Raw genomic sequence first — 15293 nt, 5'->3', positions numbered from 1 at the left:
ATATTTATTTATATTTGAGGGAGAGGGGGGTGGGCCGCAGGGGGGACGGCAGAGAGAAGGAGACAGAATCCGAAGCAGGCTCCAGGCTCTGAGCTGTCAGCACAGAGCCAGACCCGGGGCTCAAACCCACCGTGAGATCATGACCTGAGCCAGAGTCGGACGCTTAACCGACTGAGCCACCCAGGTGGCCCCTATTTTTTTTTTTTAATTAGCATTCTTCAAAACTCCTGGGCAAATTATATTTATAATAAACGGAACACAATTTGCAAAGGCATCCAAAGCTCCCCCTATATAAAGAACTCTCCCTCCTGTGAGCCCCAGCACCTCATCCAGACCTTAAGGTCATGACTTTGCTTTTATCAGGCCACGTTTTAAACAGGGCACTCAGGAACATTTTTCAGACTACATATTCCAGGATCCTCCCAGAGAGTCAATCGGCTGATTCAGACAACTTTGGTGGGAAATTTTAAATTTTTTACTGTTTAGTTTTGAGAGAGACAGACAGAGTATGAGCAGGGCAGGGGCAGAGAGAGGGGGAGACACAGAATCCGAAACAGGCTCCAGGCCATGCGGGGCTCCAACTCACGAACCCGCAAGAGATCATGACCTGAGCCGAAATCCGACGCTTCACCGACTGAGCCACCCAGGCGCCCCGTTCAGCGGGAAATTTTAAACCGAACCGCCCCAGGCTGACTTCGGCTGCCTCTTTGCCTTCACTTGCTGGTAGCTTCACGGTCAGGAAAGACGAAGAACGTTAGCCAAGGAGCTGGTGTTTGAGTCTCAGCCATGGCGGGGTGGGGGGGGGGGGGGTAGGGGGGTGGGGGGCGTCTCTTTCATCTGCACTGCGTGCCTTCCCCTTATCACATTTCACCCTCCCTGGTCATCTCTCAGTCCCTCTAAGGATTCACCAAGTGAGGGGTTAGGGCAGGGACAGCGAGCACTTCCGTGCCCACCATGTTCCAGGCACTGTGTAGAGACAACTAGGAGCAGTTTCTGCCCTCCTGCCGCGTATAGTCACCGAGGCGGGACACAGACACACTGTTCCTTAATGAACCCTGAGGCAAGAGTCGCTTGCGGAAGTCCCCAAGGCCTCTGTTCAGAATGCTTCCATTCTTCCTCCACCGATGCACTGGCACGTATAGGCGGCGCACACACGTTGGAATATCGACTAGACAATTCTTGATCGCCAGTGGACGGACCAGGAATCTTCGCGGGGCTGAATGGGACTGAAAGGCCAGGCCTTCCAGCCTGCGGATTTGGCCAGCTCGGTGCGCTCCGCCTTTTGGGATTTCAGCTCCACCCAGGGAAGCCCTTTTGACCCCCCCTCTAACCTTACCATCAGATGTCTTGGGACTTCATGGACCCTAAGTAGTCCCTCTTCCAGGTGACGGTCCCACGCATATCCAATGACTCCGTAAGGTCCTGCTGACCACGGCAGCAATACTGATGTGGCAATACTGATAAATATTTCAGGGCACTTTTCGATCCTTCCTGCGGCTCCCATTTTAGGAGAAACAGCCCCAGTTCCTTACACAATTTCTCAGGTGACAGGGTATGTTCCTGTGTCAGCTGGTGTCCACCCACCCCCCAACAGGCACACACTTTGAGGGGGCGCTGGGTCTTGCCTTCCCCCTGTCTCCGGCTGGGGGCGGGGCTTCGCGGTCCGCACCATGCGGGACACCCCAGCCTTGGGTCTGCGCAAATTGCAAAGGGGGGCGACGCTCCTTCCGGCTGCGGGGGACGGGGGTGGGTGACAGGAAGCCCTCAGCTAAGGGGGCGCAGCGCCAGGCCCCTTCTCGGCAAGGAACACTGGGGACACTTGGGGAGGAGGGAATGACATGAGAGGGGACCCCCTCAGGAAGAAGGGATGAGCCTAGATCCCTCGGGAAAGACGATGCCGGGGCCCCGCCGAAGGGAAGGGGACTGACACCTACCTGCGTCCCCTAAGGAAGGGCTGACGAAGTGGGAATGGCTCTGGCGCCCCCCTCAGGAAGGAGGAGGGAGGACCCCGGCGTCTTCCTCCGGTAGAGGGCACGTCTTACGGATCGCGCTCAGGAAAAAGGGTCGGGGCACCTGGGTGGCTCAGTCAGTTAAGCGTCTGACTTAGGCTCAGGTCATGATCTGACGGTTCAGGTCATGATCTCACGATTCGTGGGTTCGAGCCCCGCACCTGGCTCTGTGCTGACAGCAGGAGCCTGGAGCCTGCTTCGGATTCTGTGTCTCCCTTTCTCTCTGCCCCTCCCCCGCGCATGCTCTTTCTCTGTCTCTCAAAAATAAAGGTTACCAAAAAATTAAAGAAAAAAAAAGGAAAAAGGGTCGAAGTCTAGGAGCCCCCTAGGGAAGGGGGAAATGACGCCAGGGTACTCTCAGGAAAGGAGGATGATATTGGGGTCCCCTTAGGTGGAAACGACGCTGGGGTCACTTTCAGGGAGTGACGCCAGGTCCCCTCACCCTCCTCGGGGTTCGTCGCACCTGCAGCCGCCAGAGAGCCTCCGCTCGCTCAGCCCTCTGGTTCCCCAGGCGAAGCGGCCGCGCCCCTCATTGGCGGCCTTCTCGGCTAATGACAACCACGACAGCCAATAGCACAGGGGGGAATCCCCCGCGTGTCCTCGCCCCGCCTTCCACCCGGCCTGCGCATGCGTGCCTTTGTAATTCCCCCCTGTCTCTCCCCAGCTCCACTCCGGGAGGCGCTTGGGGGCGGGGAGATCCCAGTCCCGCCTCCTTCCCAGCCTGTGACCCATTTATAATCGGGCTGTTGTGAGAATTCAGTGCGACAATTTACGTAAAACAAGCAATGCCTGGCACATAGTAATCCGAGCAGTTATTAGCTGCATTTTACAGCGAGGGGGAAACGGAGGCACAGAGCGAGGAAGTTACTTGCTTGCTTGACTAACCCAGTCATTAACTGGAGATGTGGGAACTAGAATCCAGGCAGGCTGAATTCAGAGTCTGCGTGCTTATCTACCGTGCTTTTGTGCCTGCCAGATAACAAATACCGGTATTTCCTTACCCTGATTATAAAATAGGCTTCCCCTTGATTATAAAATTAATACCTGCTCACTGCTAAAAGTCAGAAAATATCGAAGACTACAGAACAGAAAATACAGATCTCTCTTAATCCTACCACTGGAGACATCATTAATATTTTGATGGACGAATTGCCTTTTCTAGTAGATCCTCTTTTAGTAGGATGATACAATGCAGAACATTTTGAAATCGGCTCTTCTCACTATAAACATGTTGTCATTTCAATAAACTTAAACGCTCCTCATTGGTTTTCCCCACCTCATTGTTTTTTAAATTTTTTTTAATGTTTTATTTTTGAGAGAGAGAGCGCAAGTGGGAGAGGTGGAGAGAGAGAGAGAGAGAGAGAGAGAGAGAGAGAGAGAGAGAGAGAGAGAATTCAAAGCAGGCTCCAGGCTCTGAGCTGTCAGCACAGAGCCTGACGCCAGGCTCAAACTCAAGGACCGTGAGATCTTGGCCTGAGCCCAAGTCCGACGCTTAACCGATTGAGCTGCCCAGGCGCCCCTCCCACCTCATTGTTTTTAATGGCTGCATATTCTTCTACTGTACAGATGAAGCATAATTTAATGATGTTCTAATGTTGGATTTTTTTAAATTTTTTTTTAACGTTTATTTTTGAGACAGAGAGAGACAGAATATGAGTGGGGGAGGGACAGAGAGAGAGGGAGGCACAGAATGGGAAGCAGGCTCCAGGCTCTGAGCCATCAGCCCAGAGCCCGACGCGGGGCTCGAGCTCACGGACCGCGAGATCGTGACCTGAGCTGAAGTCGGACGCCCAACCGACTGAGCCACCCAGGTGCCTCTAATGTTGGATATTTTTAATAATAGTTCTTCACTATTCTGACCAATACTAGAATGGGCATTTTATGCCTTCATCTGTAGGGTTTTGTCCAAATGTCTCTTTAGGATAAGTATTTTAAAAATTGCAATGGCTGAGTCAAAATGCATGCAGTTATGTTTTTAATAAATATTGTCAGACCACTCTTGGAAAGCTGTATGTGCCAACTCCCACCAACACTAATGAGCTATGAAAGTGCTTTGTCCACACCAGGATGGTCCATCTTTTCATTCTTTGCCAAGTAGATTAAAAAAAACAACTATTTTAGGGGCACCTACCTGTCTCAGTCGGTGGAGCATGTGACTCTTGATCTCCGGGTCATGAGTTTGAGCCCCACATTGGGTGCGGCGCTTACTTAAATAGGTTTAGAGGCGCCTGAGTGGCTCAGTCAGTTGAGCGTCTGACTTCTGATTTCTGCTTAGTTTGTGAGTTCGAGCCCTGCGTCAGGTTCTGCGCTGATGGTGCTCCAAGCAGAGCCAGCTTGGGATTCTCTCTGTCTCTCTCTGCCCTTCTGCTCTTGACCGCACGAGCTCTTGCTGTCTCTCAAAATAAATAAACATTTAAAATGTCTAAGTAAGTAAATAAATAAACAAATAAATGAATAAAATGAATACATAAATAAGTTTAGGGGCACCTGGGTGACTCAGTCGGTTGAGGGCCTGGTCACGATCTCACGGTTTGTCAGTTTGAGTCCCACATCAGGCTCAGTGCTATCAGCGCAGAGCCTGCTTTAGATCCACTGTCTCCCTCTCTCTCTCTCTCTGCCCCTCTCCGCTTACACTCTCTCTCTCTCTCACAAAAATGAACATTTAAAAAAAAAATACATTTTAAAAATAAAAATAAGCGTTTTAACTTGAGCTTCCTGTTATTCTGTGAAAGAGGGAGAACTATCATCCAGCTCAGGATTTTGTGCAGGTGAACTAAAGTAGCAATAATAGGGGCACCTGGCTGGCTCCGTCAGTAGAGTATACGACTCCCGATCTCCAGGTCATGAGTTCAAGCCCCACACTGGGGATAAAGCTGACTTTAAAAAAAAAAAAAAAAAAAGTAGCAATAATAATGAAAGTATCAGGCCGTTATCAGGCAGCTGTCATTGTACAACGGACAATAGGTGAAGTGAGGTCTCTGCCTTATTTCCTCGACAGGGTGAGATCACTTCCAGGCCTCAGTTTCCCCATCTGTAAAAGGGTGCCTGTAATAGTATACCTCCAGGACTGCCGGAGAGCCAATAAGAGAACCCTCCTAATGAGTTTAGCACAGGGCGCAGTCCTCTAAAGGCTGGAAGAGGCAGAGCCATTGTGCCGGACCAAGTAGCTTGCAAGTGGCTGATGTCAACTTTAACTGACGCCGCCCCTTCCCCAGGTCTCCCTTGTGCTATTCAGATGACAAGGCCTTGCTGCTGTGCCCCACTGCCCTTGGTCACCTTTGCCTGAGGAAAGATGAACTCCCCACCACGAGGATTTTAAAGAGCCCAGCTGATGGTCACATGCCCACCTCTGCCCTTTGACCCACATCCTCAGACTGTGACAGTGTCCCAACGGAGGAGGCCTTTGGGACATCATGCCTGCACTTGGGGAAACCGAGGTCCAGAGCAAAGAAGTCTCATCGGCCTTCCCCCGCCACCTGGGATTAGTGCTATCGCCTCCTGACCCGCCTCCCGACCCTCAGCCCGACACCCTTTCCCCGACTCTGCCTCCCTTTGAAACACCCTTGGGAAAATGTCTGTGTCTCCTCTGCTTCTTGCACAAGGTTCAGATTCCCCGGAAACTTCTACCTAGTTTTCCAGCTTTGCTTTTCCTCTCTGAGCCCAGGCTGCCCCCCACTCTTCTGGGCCAGGATATCTACACACTGCAAATCTTTAAACCGCAGTGAAGCAGGCAAACCTTTCTACACGCTAAATCCTATATATTCACCCTCCCACTTAAGTTCCAGAACTGTACTGTCTCATATGGTAGACACTGGCCACATGTGGCTACTTAAGGTAAAGGAAAATTAAAACCCCACCTCCTCAGTTGCACTAGCCACATTTCAAGGGCTTGCTAGCCACACGTGGCTAGTGGCTACTGTGTTGGACAGCAGACAGAACATTCCCATCATCGTAGAAAGTTTCACAGCCCTGCTCTAGACTGACTGGGATTTTTGTGATCATTTTATAGATGAGACAACTGAAGGTCAAAGAGATCATGCCCAACGTCACCCAGCCACGGCTGGGATCCAAACTACTCCCATAACTAGAGCTGAATAACAAAGTAAGCAGGTCAACCTTTCCTTGGATCCAAGGAAGCTGTGCATATATACAGCTACTGATCCCCCTGTGGTTTAAGCACTTAAGCACTGAGTGTGTATGTGTATCTTAATTTATTACACCCCAGAGGCAGCCAGTATTCTAAACCAAAAGCTTGAATCGCAAACACTTCTGCTATCCATATCTTTAACCACTTGGGAAGTTTTTTGCTCATTAGCATAATGAATGTCAGAAACCTTGGTGAAATCAAGGGTTTGTTAATTAGCCTGATAAAGGTTGGAAGATGGGATCCCTTGAGTGGAATTAACAGTATTCAAATATGTGGATTGGTTAAACTATCTGAGTCACTCACACCCCAACCTTGAATGAACACTTTAGCAAAGTAGCTTAAAGCCCAGGCCAGTCTTGTGTGAGTTTGGAGGATTCGGCTTGCCTGATACTGACCATAAGGCTTACAGGCTCCAAGCAACACAGAGCCCTGACTTGAAGATATTCAGGTTTGGGGGCACCTGCCTGGCTTAGTCAGTAGAACCTGTGGCTCTTGATCTCAGGGTTGTGAGTTCAAGCCCCACACTGTGTGTAGAGGTTACTTTAAAATCTTTAGGGGCATTTAGGTGGTTTAGTTGGTCTTAGAGATGTGACTCTTGATCCCAGGGTGGTGAGTTCGAGCCCTACTATGGAGGTAGAGATTACATAAAAATATAAAATCTGTATATAAATAAAATCTTAAAAAAAAAAAAGATATTCAGGTTTGTTTTGGATTTTGTTTTAATGCGAGGTGAAGGTTGCAATTCCAAAATGACCAGGATGCTGGGAATTCACAGAACTTACAGGGTAAGTAAAGTCTCTTGTGACTGTTTATCACGTTTAACATCTGCACGGCAGAATTTGACCAGAGACCTTTTATCATGGCCTGGCAGCCCGAGGATGGACGCGCTACCAATCAGGCCCCCCCCTCCCTGAGGTTTCCAGGAATGACTGTGAGATTCCAGAAGTACCCAGAGTTGTGTCAGATATGCTGTGTACAAGAAGTGGGGTTTACCTGGGTCGCCTAGCCTCCAAAGACTGGTCTGAACCTCCACCTTACAACCTGAAGTCCTTGAGCCAGCCAGCACCTGGCCCAGGCCAGCGGGCTGCCTCCCGTCACACTTGCTGGACCCCCATCCAGGTCCTAAGCGCTTGGGGAGGGTCAGGGACGGAGCCTCTCTCTCCCCTTATCCGCGTCCCAGGCAGCCGGTGAGGAGAGGCGCGCCTCCCAAAACCAGGGTGGGAAAGGAAGTCACATCAGCCAGGAAGATCAGTGAAATCCTCGGTTTAATTGGAGACGAGATCGAAGGATTGATTATCGATCAACGGACCGACTGATTGATCGTCAGAGGGGACAACACAAGAGCGGCTGAGGGGGCCCTGCGCCCCCCCCGCTGGGGAGAGGAGCCCTGATTGGGGGTGGGGTTCCATCTCACCAGTCACACCCGGGGACAGGGCAAGGGGCAGGCTCTGCTCAGCCCTCACCCCCCACGATGACACGACTTCCCATCAAACGGCAGCACTGAACCCACCCTTGCGGGGTCTATGGTACAGTTTGTATAATACAGTGGGAATGGGGACTCTCTCTCTGGGAGACCCCCACCCCTCCTCCTTCCCCTGGCTGGGTCAGCTGGGGAAGGGCAAGTGTATTTTCCCTTTTTGCCTCTGTAGAATAATTTACAAACCAACCTTACAGTATGTACAAAAAAAAAAAAAAAAAAAAGAGAGAGAGAGAGAGAGAGAAAGAAGAAAAAAAAAAGAAAGAAAACCCAAAGAAGTCCCACTCCAGTCACTGGCTGGGACAGAAACTACTTTCGCTACAAAAATGAACCCTGTACAGCATCACGGGGGTGGGAGCAGGTGGTACTCCCCACAGGGATGGACAGACAGATGGAAGGCTGGGGCAGCCGGGGGGGGGGGGGGGGGGGGGCTACAGTACCGTGTGCTCAGAGTGGGGGGTGGGGGGAGGAGAGAGAGGTCCTGCCTTGCCCAGCTGCAGAACTGGGCCAAAGGGCAGAAAGGAGGGGGGAAGAGGGGGTCTTTCCTTCCAAACAGTCCCCCATGGCTTGGAGAAAAATGGCCTTGCATCTGTCTGTCGTATTGCTGCAGGAATAGCTCGGGGGGGGGGGGGGGGGGGCGGGGGGGGAGGGGCGTGGCCAGATGGGGACAGAGTAGAAAGGACTTTGGTGCCAGGGTGGGAGAGGGTTGCCCAGAAAGGGGATGTGGGTGTACATTGTTATTGCTTCCTCCTAGGGCAAAGGGTCGTGAAGGGGGTCAGGAGGATGCTGGGGGGGGGGTGCCCAGGATGGGGGCCACTGCGAACCCCTCTCCTATGGCCATGGGAATCATTAAGGCAGAAACAAGAGGAGAAGCAGCTGGAAGGAGGGGTGTGGTTCGGAGCCATCCCCCCCCCCCATGGAGAAAATTCAAACGGAACCCAAAGTGGAAGGCGAAGAGGGTGGCAGGTGGAGGGGCGGGGGGGGGGGGGGGAGGTTGGTGGTGTGAATGTCCCTCCAATACCCGCCTCTGCTGCATCTTAAAGCACGCAGCTCCCCTCTCCAGGTCCCTATCCCTCGGGTTAGTATTGCCAGGTTTGTGCAAAATGAGGCGGGAGACTTCTGGGGGGGGGGGGCAGTGCGCCAGAGAGGGGCTGGAGCTGGGGCCTCCCATGGTGGCAGCCCCCCCTGAGTCCCCCGCCCGGAATGGCTATTCCTGGTTGGGTTCCGGAGACCCTCCAAAATTCAGAAGAAAAGCCCCAAAGGGAGGCGTTATGCCTGCTTGGGCCCAGGCCAAGAGCCCTAGGAGGCCGGAAGACTGAGCCTGGGGCCCGGGGGCAGGGGGAGGTGGCAGGAGATGGGACACAAGGGGTAGTCGGGAACAGGAGATCTACAGTTGCTGTGTTTCATCCTGTTTTTTTTTTTTTTTTTCTTTTTCTAAAAATGTAACAATTAAAATTCCAAAAATAAAATCCCTTCCGGGACCTCCGCCCCTTGTTCCCCAGCCCCCACCTCCAAAAAGAGGCCCCGTGGGTGGGGGTGGGGGGAAAGAGGAAAAAAAGAAAAGAGAAAAAACCCCACTTTTCTGTTTTCTTTTTTCTCTGGAGGCCCAAGAGTCTTTGAGGCAGTGGAGGAGGCGGTCGTGGGGTAATGGTGGTGAAGGGAGCCGGGGAGAGCAGGAGGGTGTCGGGGCCGGGGTTCAGGTAGGGCCTCCAGCTGACCCCCACCCCCCAGGAGCTGGGAGTGGGGGGGGGTCCTCGCCGGACGTTCCTGTGCAGGCACTGCACGCCCTCTTGGCAGCCTGATGCTCTTTTTGGGCCCCCGCCTCGGCCGCCGTGGAGGGGAGGCCCGGGAGGCCCGGGGTGTCCTCTGGAGGGGGCGGGGTCCTCAAGGCGGGCGGAAGGGGGGTCTCGGCAGACAGGGCCAGGGGGCCGCTGCGGCCTACGGCATCCACGGATGCGTCTGGGGACGTGGCCTCGTCCTTGCCCGCAGCCACACTACCGGCCGAGTCTGCTTGCTGCGTGCAGCAAGGTTCCTGTACCTTCCCCTCCGTGGGCATATCCTGGCCATCGACCTCCAAGAGTTCCTCAGCTGGGGACGCATCCTGAGCCACGGACAATCCCTGCACCGTGAATGCACCCGGGGCGGTAGACACCTCCTCCTCATCTTCCTCTTCCAGCGTCAGCTCAAACTGGAACTTATCAGGTGGGGGTGGGTGGCCTGGCCCCCTGGGCTCCTCCTCAGGCGGCGGTGATGGGCTCTGGCGAATGGCGCTGTAGTACCAGTCTCTGTTGTCCTCTAACGTGTCCAGGATCTCCTGGGCGTCCGGGTGGACCAGGTCAGCCCACGTCTCCCACAGCGGGTGCACGATATAGTCGATGAAACCCACCTGGGAGAGAAGGGACACCGGCGTCAACAGGTGGCCGGCTGTTGCAGATGGTAGGGCCATGCTGTGGGATCTAGTAAAGTCTAAAAGGCGCTGATAGCATTTAACCTAGTAATCGTGCTCCTCCAGATCCGACCCCGAAAAACCTCTTGCACAGGGAAGAAAAAAAAAATCACATATGACATGGAAACAAATACTGGAAACTTCCATACATCTGTCAGTTAGGAATTAGTTGTAAAAAGCCGTTCGGGGTGCCTGGTGGCTCAGTTGCTTAAGCGACCAACTCTTGGTTTTGGCTCAGGCCACGACCGTAAGGATTGTGAGTTCAAGCCCTGCGTCAGGCTCTGTGCTGACAGTGCAGAGCCTGCTTGGGATTCTCTTTCTCTCTTCCTCTCTCTCTGCCAGTCCCCTGCTCATGCTCTCTCTCTCTTTCTTTCTCTCTCCCTCTCTCTCAAAATAAATAAATAAACTTAAACATTGAAATAAAACGTTTTAAAACATTGTGGTACACCACAGATACTAACAGTGATATTTTTTGCAACAAAGAAAAACTAGAAATAATTCCACGGAATGCTGATACTATCTTCCCTCTTTCTTATGAACAAAATCTTGAGGGCGCCTGGGTGGTTCAGTCGGTTGAGTGTCCAACTTCAGCTCAGGTCATGATCTCACACTCCGTGAATTTGAGCCCAGCATCAGGCTCTGTGCTGACAGCTCGGAGCCTGGAGCCTGCTTCAGATTCTGTGTCTCCTTCTCTCTCTGCCCCTCCCCTGCTCATGCTCTGTCTCTGTCTCAAAAATAAATAAAAACATTAAAAAAAAAAAAAAGAAGAAGAAGAAAATCTTGATTTTTCTTGGTGGAGGCAATACTTCCCCAATATAGGTGAAAACTACATTTCCCAGCCTCCTTTGCAAAGAGAGGGTGGCAATGTGACCACATGTAGATGGAAGATCTGGGTTGGGATGGGCATAGGGGGTAGGAGTGCTGTTTCAGCTGGCAGAGACCTTTCCTCCTTAGGATGTGGCCAGAATGGCTACAGTTTCAACAGCATCCGTGACCACGAGAGGCATCTCTAGGGACAAAGGTCCCATGCTTCGGATGATAGAAGAGAAACACTGAAATCTCCTTAGGTGCCTGACTATTTCATGGAGCCAAAGGGAGCTAAATTCTTTCTCTTGACTTTTTTTTTTAATTAAAAAATTTTTTTAAATGTTTATTTTTGAGAGGGGTGGGGGAGGGGCAGAGAGCGAGGGGGACAGAGGATCTGAAGCAGGCTCTTGGCTGGCAGCAGAGAGCCCGACGTGGGGCTCGAACCCGTGAACTATGAGGTCATGACCTGAGCCAAAGATGGACGCTTAACCGACTGAACCACCCAGGTGCCTCTGGACTTTTCTTACATGCGAGAGAATAAAAATGGGGTGTCTGAGTGGCTCAGTCATTAAGCATTTGAATTCAGCTCAGGTCATGACTTCACAGTTAGTGAGTTTGAGTCCCACATTGGGCAAGCAGGAGCCCCGCTTTGGGCAAAAACAGGAGCCCCGGGTGAGCCCTGCTTCTCTCTCTCTCCCTCCTTCTCTCTCTCTCTGCCCCTCATGGGATTCTCTCTCTCTTCTCTGCCCCTCACTCACTTGTACCCTCTCTCTCTCTAAAAAAAAAAAGAGAGAGAGAACAAAAATGAAGCCTTATCTCGTTTGAGTCACTGTGAATTTGTAACTCCTCAACACCTAAATGGCCATCCACAGGAGAAAAACTATAGACCCCATCTGCTGTCTAGATCTGTGAGAATACTACAGAGTTGTCAAAAGGGATGAGCTAAATCTATACGCAGTAACACAGACACATCTCCAAGTCATTGTTTGGAAGAAAAGGCAAGCTGTATAAAAATGGGTACATATTGATAAAATTCATATTTTTTTAACAAAGCAAAACCCCTGAACTATTGCTATGAAGTTGCCCGTAAATGTAACTACGTAATAAAGCCTATGGAACTGGTTTTCCCGGGCGTTGGAGGATCGGGTGATCTGCATGCTCAAAGGGACATTTGGAAGTATCTAGAGACATTTTTGGTTGTTGTAATTGGAAGGGAAGGGGTGGAGGCCAAGGATGCTGCTCAAAATCCTACAAGGCACGGCCCCCGCGACAGAGAATGACGCGGGACCAAATGTCAACAGCACCAAGGCTGGGTAACTCAGGTCTGGAAAGGCGTGCACAGTGAGCCGGGAAGAACAGGTCTTTCCAGGGAGGAGACTGGGAGTGGGGAGGGTGAGAAACTTTCACATCCACACTTTACAAACAAGACTGGGTTTCCGTACCTCTTGTCAAGTTAAACAAGCACATGATGACGCGTCATCGCATCTCATTGCAAAATCCCACCAAAAATCAAGGACAAAATCAGCAGCCAGGTTACAGGGATACCGAGAGGCTGGAGCGACATAAGGTCTGTAACCAAGAGCTGGGCAAGTATTATTACGGATGCTAAATGAGAGAGAGCTGTTCCACTCAGGTCTACAAGTTTTGAATCCAGAGGCCTGGCTTTGGTTACTCTGTAGAAGGGAAAATGTTGCAAATTTCCCATCAAGGCAGAAAAGGAAAGAAACACACACACACACACACACACACACACAGAAAAACTTGACTTTGTGGAGGGGCAGGGGCAGGTCGGGAACTTCTGGGTCTCGGAGCTCCAGGCCAGCATGGGGTGGGGAGGCCCGCTTAACACCGTACCTGAGACTTCTCCACCGAGGCTGTGTGCTTGTCGCACATGGGGCTGATCTCCATGCCCCGCTCACGTTCACGGTCCCCCTGCTGGAAGAATTCGGCCATAATGCGGTCGGTCCACTGGCGGTACAACTCGAGTGGCTTGGTGGGGTTGCTGAGGTCTGCACAGTGCACCATGTTCCGAAGGACCTGCGTGAGGTGGGGGACCTTCAGAGGCCATGCCCCCGTCCCAGTCTGGCACCTCACGCTTCCTTACCTCCCCCTTTATTGGGAGAGTGAGGTAGGGGGATGTGGAGAGATAGGGGAAATGGGGAGAGGGGAGAGGATGGCAGGGGGAGAGCAAAGAAAGAGATCGTGGGGAGAGGAGACAAGGAGGTGTTGGCAAAGGCAGAGGAGACAGGACGGGGTGATGGAGGAAGGGAAGAAGTAAGGAGGGATGGTAGATGGGAATTGGGATGGAGAGATGGGAGGGGAGACAGAAAAGAGACAGGAAGAGGGGCAACATGGGAGCTGCAGGCTGAGGGGAGGGGGCCAAACGGGACCCAAAGGGGAGAGAGAAAAGAAGTGAGGGTCCGGTCTCCTTGTATGGTGTGCAGAGGCCGGGGGGGGGGGGGGTAGGGAGGGGCACCTGGATGCGGTCGGAGTAGTTGTCCAGCAGGAGGACCCCCGAGCTGGTCACCTTCTTGGTCTCCACCATGGTCTTCAGGTCTGCCAGGAGGGTCATGTGTTTGGACATGTCCGTGGCCAGCACCTGTGGGTGAGGGGCCACTGAAGCCCTGCCACGGGCCGTACTGACCCGAACTACGCCTCTAAAGCTTTCCCTCAGCACAACCTGTTCCCAGTCCCCACAAAGGATGCCTCTCGCGGGGCTTCCTGGCCTGGACTCAGACCCTGCCTCAACCCCAGTGCCAAAGGCGCCCTTTTCCGTTCCGGCCCCGCCCCCGCCCCGCCCACCATGTCGATGACCATCTTGCGCAGGCTCTGCCGCTGGCGCTTGCTGAGGTTCTGGAAGATATCGCAGTTGTCTTCCTGCAGCAGCTTGAAGCCCACGGCCAGGTGGTGGTTCTCCAGCACCGACTCATCGTTGTACATGAGCGCCAGCTCCGAATCTGCGGCCCAGGCCCAGGCAGGCGGTCAGGGGAGGGTGGGGCCGGCAGGGCCGCCTCGAGGGGTGGGGCAGCGCAGGCCCCGCCTCCAACCCGGCAGGCCCCGCCCCCGTGGGGGCCACTCACTAGTGTTGATGAGGAACTGGTTGGAGACCCCAGGGTGGTCTACGTCATGAATAGCGGCCGCGAAGAGGGCGGCAAGAATCTCCAGGTCCGTGAACACAGCCTAGGGGCAGAGAGTGGGGTGGGAGAGAGGCGGGTTAGAAAGACGGGGGATCTGAGAGACAGGGTGAGAGAGAGATGCGGGTGCCAAAGAAGACGGTCAGGAGGGATCGATGAGGACCGGGAAGGCCAACGTCAGAGAGACACGGAGGTCAGGAGATGGGCGACGGGCAGTCAGGGAGGGAGACGGGGCTGGGGAGACTCAGGGGCCAGGCAGTGCTCACATCTAGCGCGGGTGTGGCCAGCAGCACGTGGGTGGACTGCAGCACATCGGCCGCGTGCAGGCTGTTGTGGTAGGCCACGTCGGGGTGGTAGTGGTCCTCCAGGGTCAGCATATATGTCACCATGGTGTCCACTGGGATGCGGAATTTCTTCAGCAGGTCACGCTCCTGAGGGTAGGTATGGGGAACGGTGACTCCCGAGAGCTCTGCTCTCCGCCCGGCCCCCTTCCGCTCACCCTGCCCCACTCAGCCCGCCCTACCTGAAATATCGTGTACATGATGCAGCTGAGGGAACGGCCTCCGGCGTATTCGGATACGCAGAAGATGTTCAGACCCCACTTGTTCAGGTTCTCCAGTTCCTGGGTGGAGTAGGAGGCCAGAGGTCAGCAGCCCACAAGACCCAGGGCCCTGCCCCTACCCACGTGGGTCAGAAGTTCCTCTTGGTTGATCGTCACCCCTCTCGACTCTTTCCTAGCAATTCAGAGCTCTGGTCTGAAAGTAGCACTGTCATTGCCCACCAAGGGTGGGGGGGGGGGGGCGCTGTGCTCAACACACAGAGTTGACTGTCCACGTCCGACCAGACCAGAAAATAACAAAGCAACCACAGCGCCTGTGTACTGAGTGACTTAAAAAAAAATTTTTTTTTTAATGTTTTATTTATTTTTGAGAGCGAGAGACAGAGTGTGCATGGGGGAGGGGCAGAGAGAGAGGGAGACACAGAATCTGAAGCCGGCTCCAGGCTCCGAGTTGTCAGGACAGAGCCCGATGCGGGGCTCAAACCACGGACTGTAAGATCATGGCCTGAGCCGAAGTCTGACGCTTAACCGCTTAACCGAGGAGCCACCCAGGCGCCCCCTGAGTGACTATTGTCTCTCAGGCATTATGCTAAATGCTTGATCTCATTTGGTTGGTTGGAGAACCAAAGCTCAGAAGTGATGTGACCTACCCAAGCCCTTGCACCTCGCAAGTGGCAACGCTGTGGTGTGAATTCCGTTTGGCTGACCCCGAAA

General features: G+C 53.1%; 1 protein-coding gene across 6 annotated transcripts in view; it reads right to left on the bottom strand.

Annotated features, from left to right (window-relative positions):
• Nucleotides 1-7404: 7404 nt before the first annotated feature.
• Nucleotides 7405-15293, bottom strand: part of PDE4A (phosphodiesterase 4A) — a 44820-nt gene continuing 36931 nt past the window's right edge. For all 6 annotated transcript variants that reach the window (XM_019817453.3, XM_023245276.2, XM_011289052.4 and 3 more), the window contains 7 exons: nucleotides 14544-14642; nucleotides 14287-14451; nucleotides 13967-14066; nucleotides 13689-13843; nucleotides 13363-13485; nucleotides 12741-12923; nucleotides 7405-10019 (listed from right to left, as the gene is read on the bottom strand). In XM_019817453.3, coding sequence (XP_019673012.3) covers nucleotides 9330-10019; nucleotides 12741-12923; nucleotides 13363-13485; nucleotides 13689-13843; nucleotides 13967-14066; nucleotides 14287-14451; nucleotides 14544-14642 — 1515 coding nt within the window. In that variant the 3' untranslated portion in view covers nucleotides 7405-9329. The remainder of the gene's footprint in view (nucleotides 10020-12740; nucleotides 12924-13362; nucleotides 13486-13688; nucleotides 13844-13966; nucleotides 14067-14286; nucleotides 14452-14543; nucleotides 14643-15293) is intronic.

Source organism: Felis catus, chromosome A2, assembly GCF_018350175.1.
Source record: "Felis catus isolate Fca126 chromosome A2, F.catus_Fca126_mat1.0, whole genome shotgun sequence".
In the NCBI taxonomy this organism is placed as follows: Eukaryota; Metazoa; Chordata; class Mammalia; order Carnivora; family Felidae; genus Felis; species Felis catus.
The sequence above is the reverse complement of the archived record's forward strand: the minus strand, read 5'-3'. Positions and strand labels throughout refer to the sequence as shown.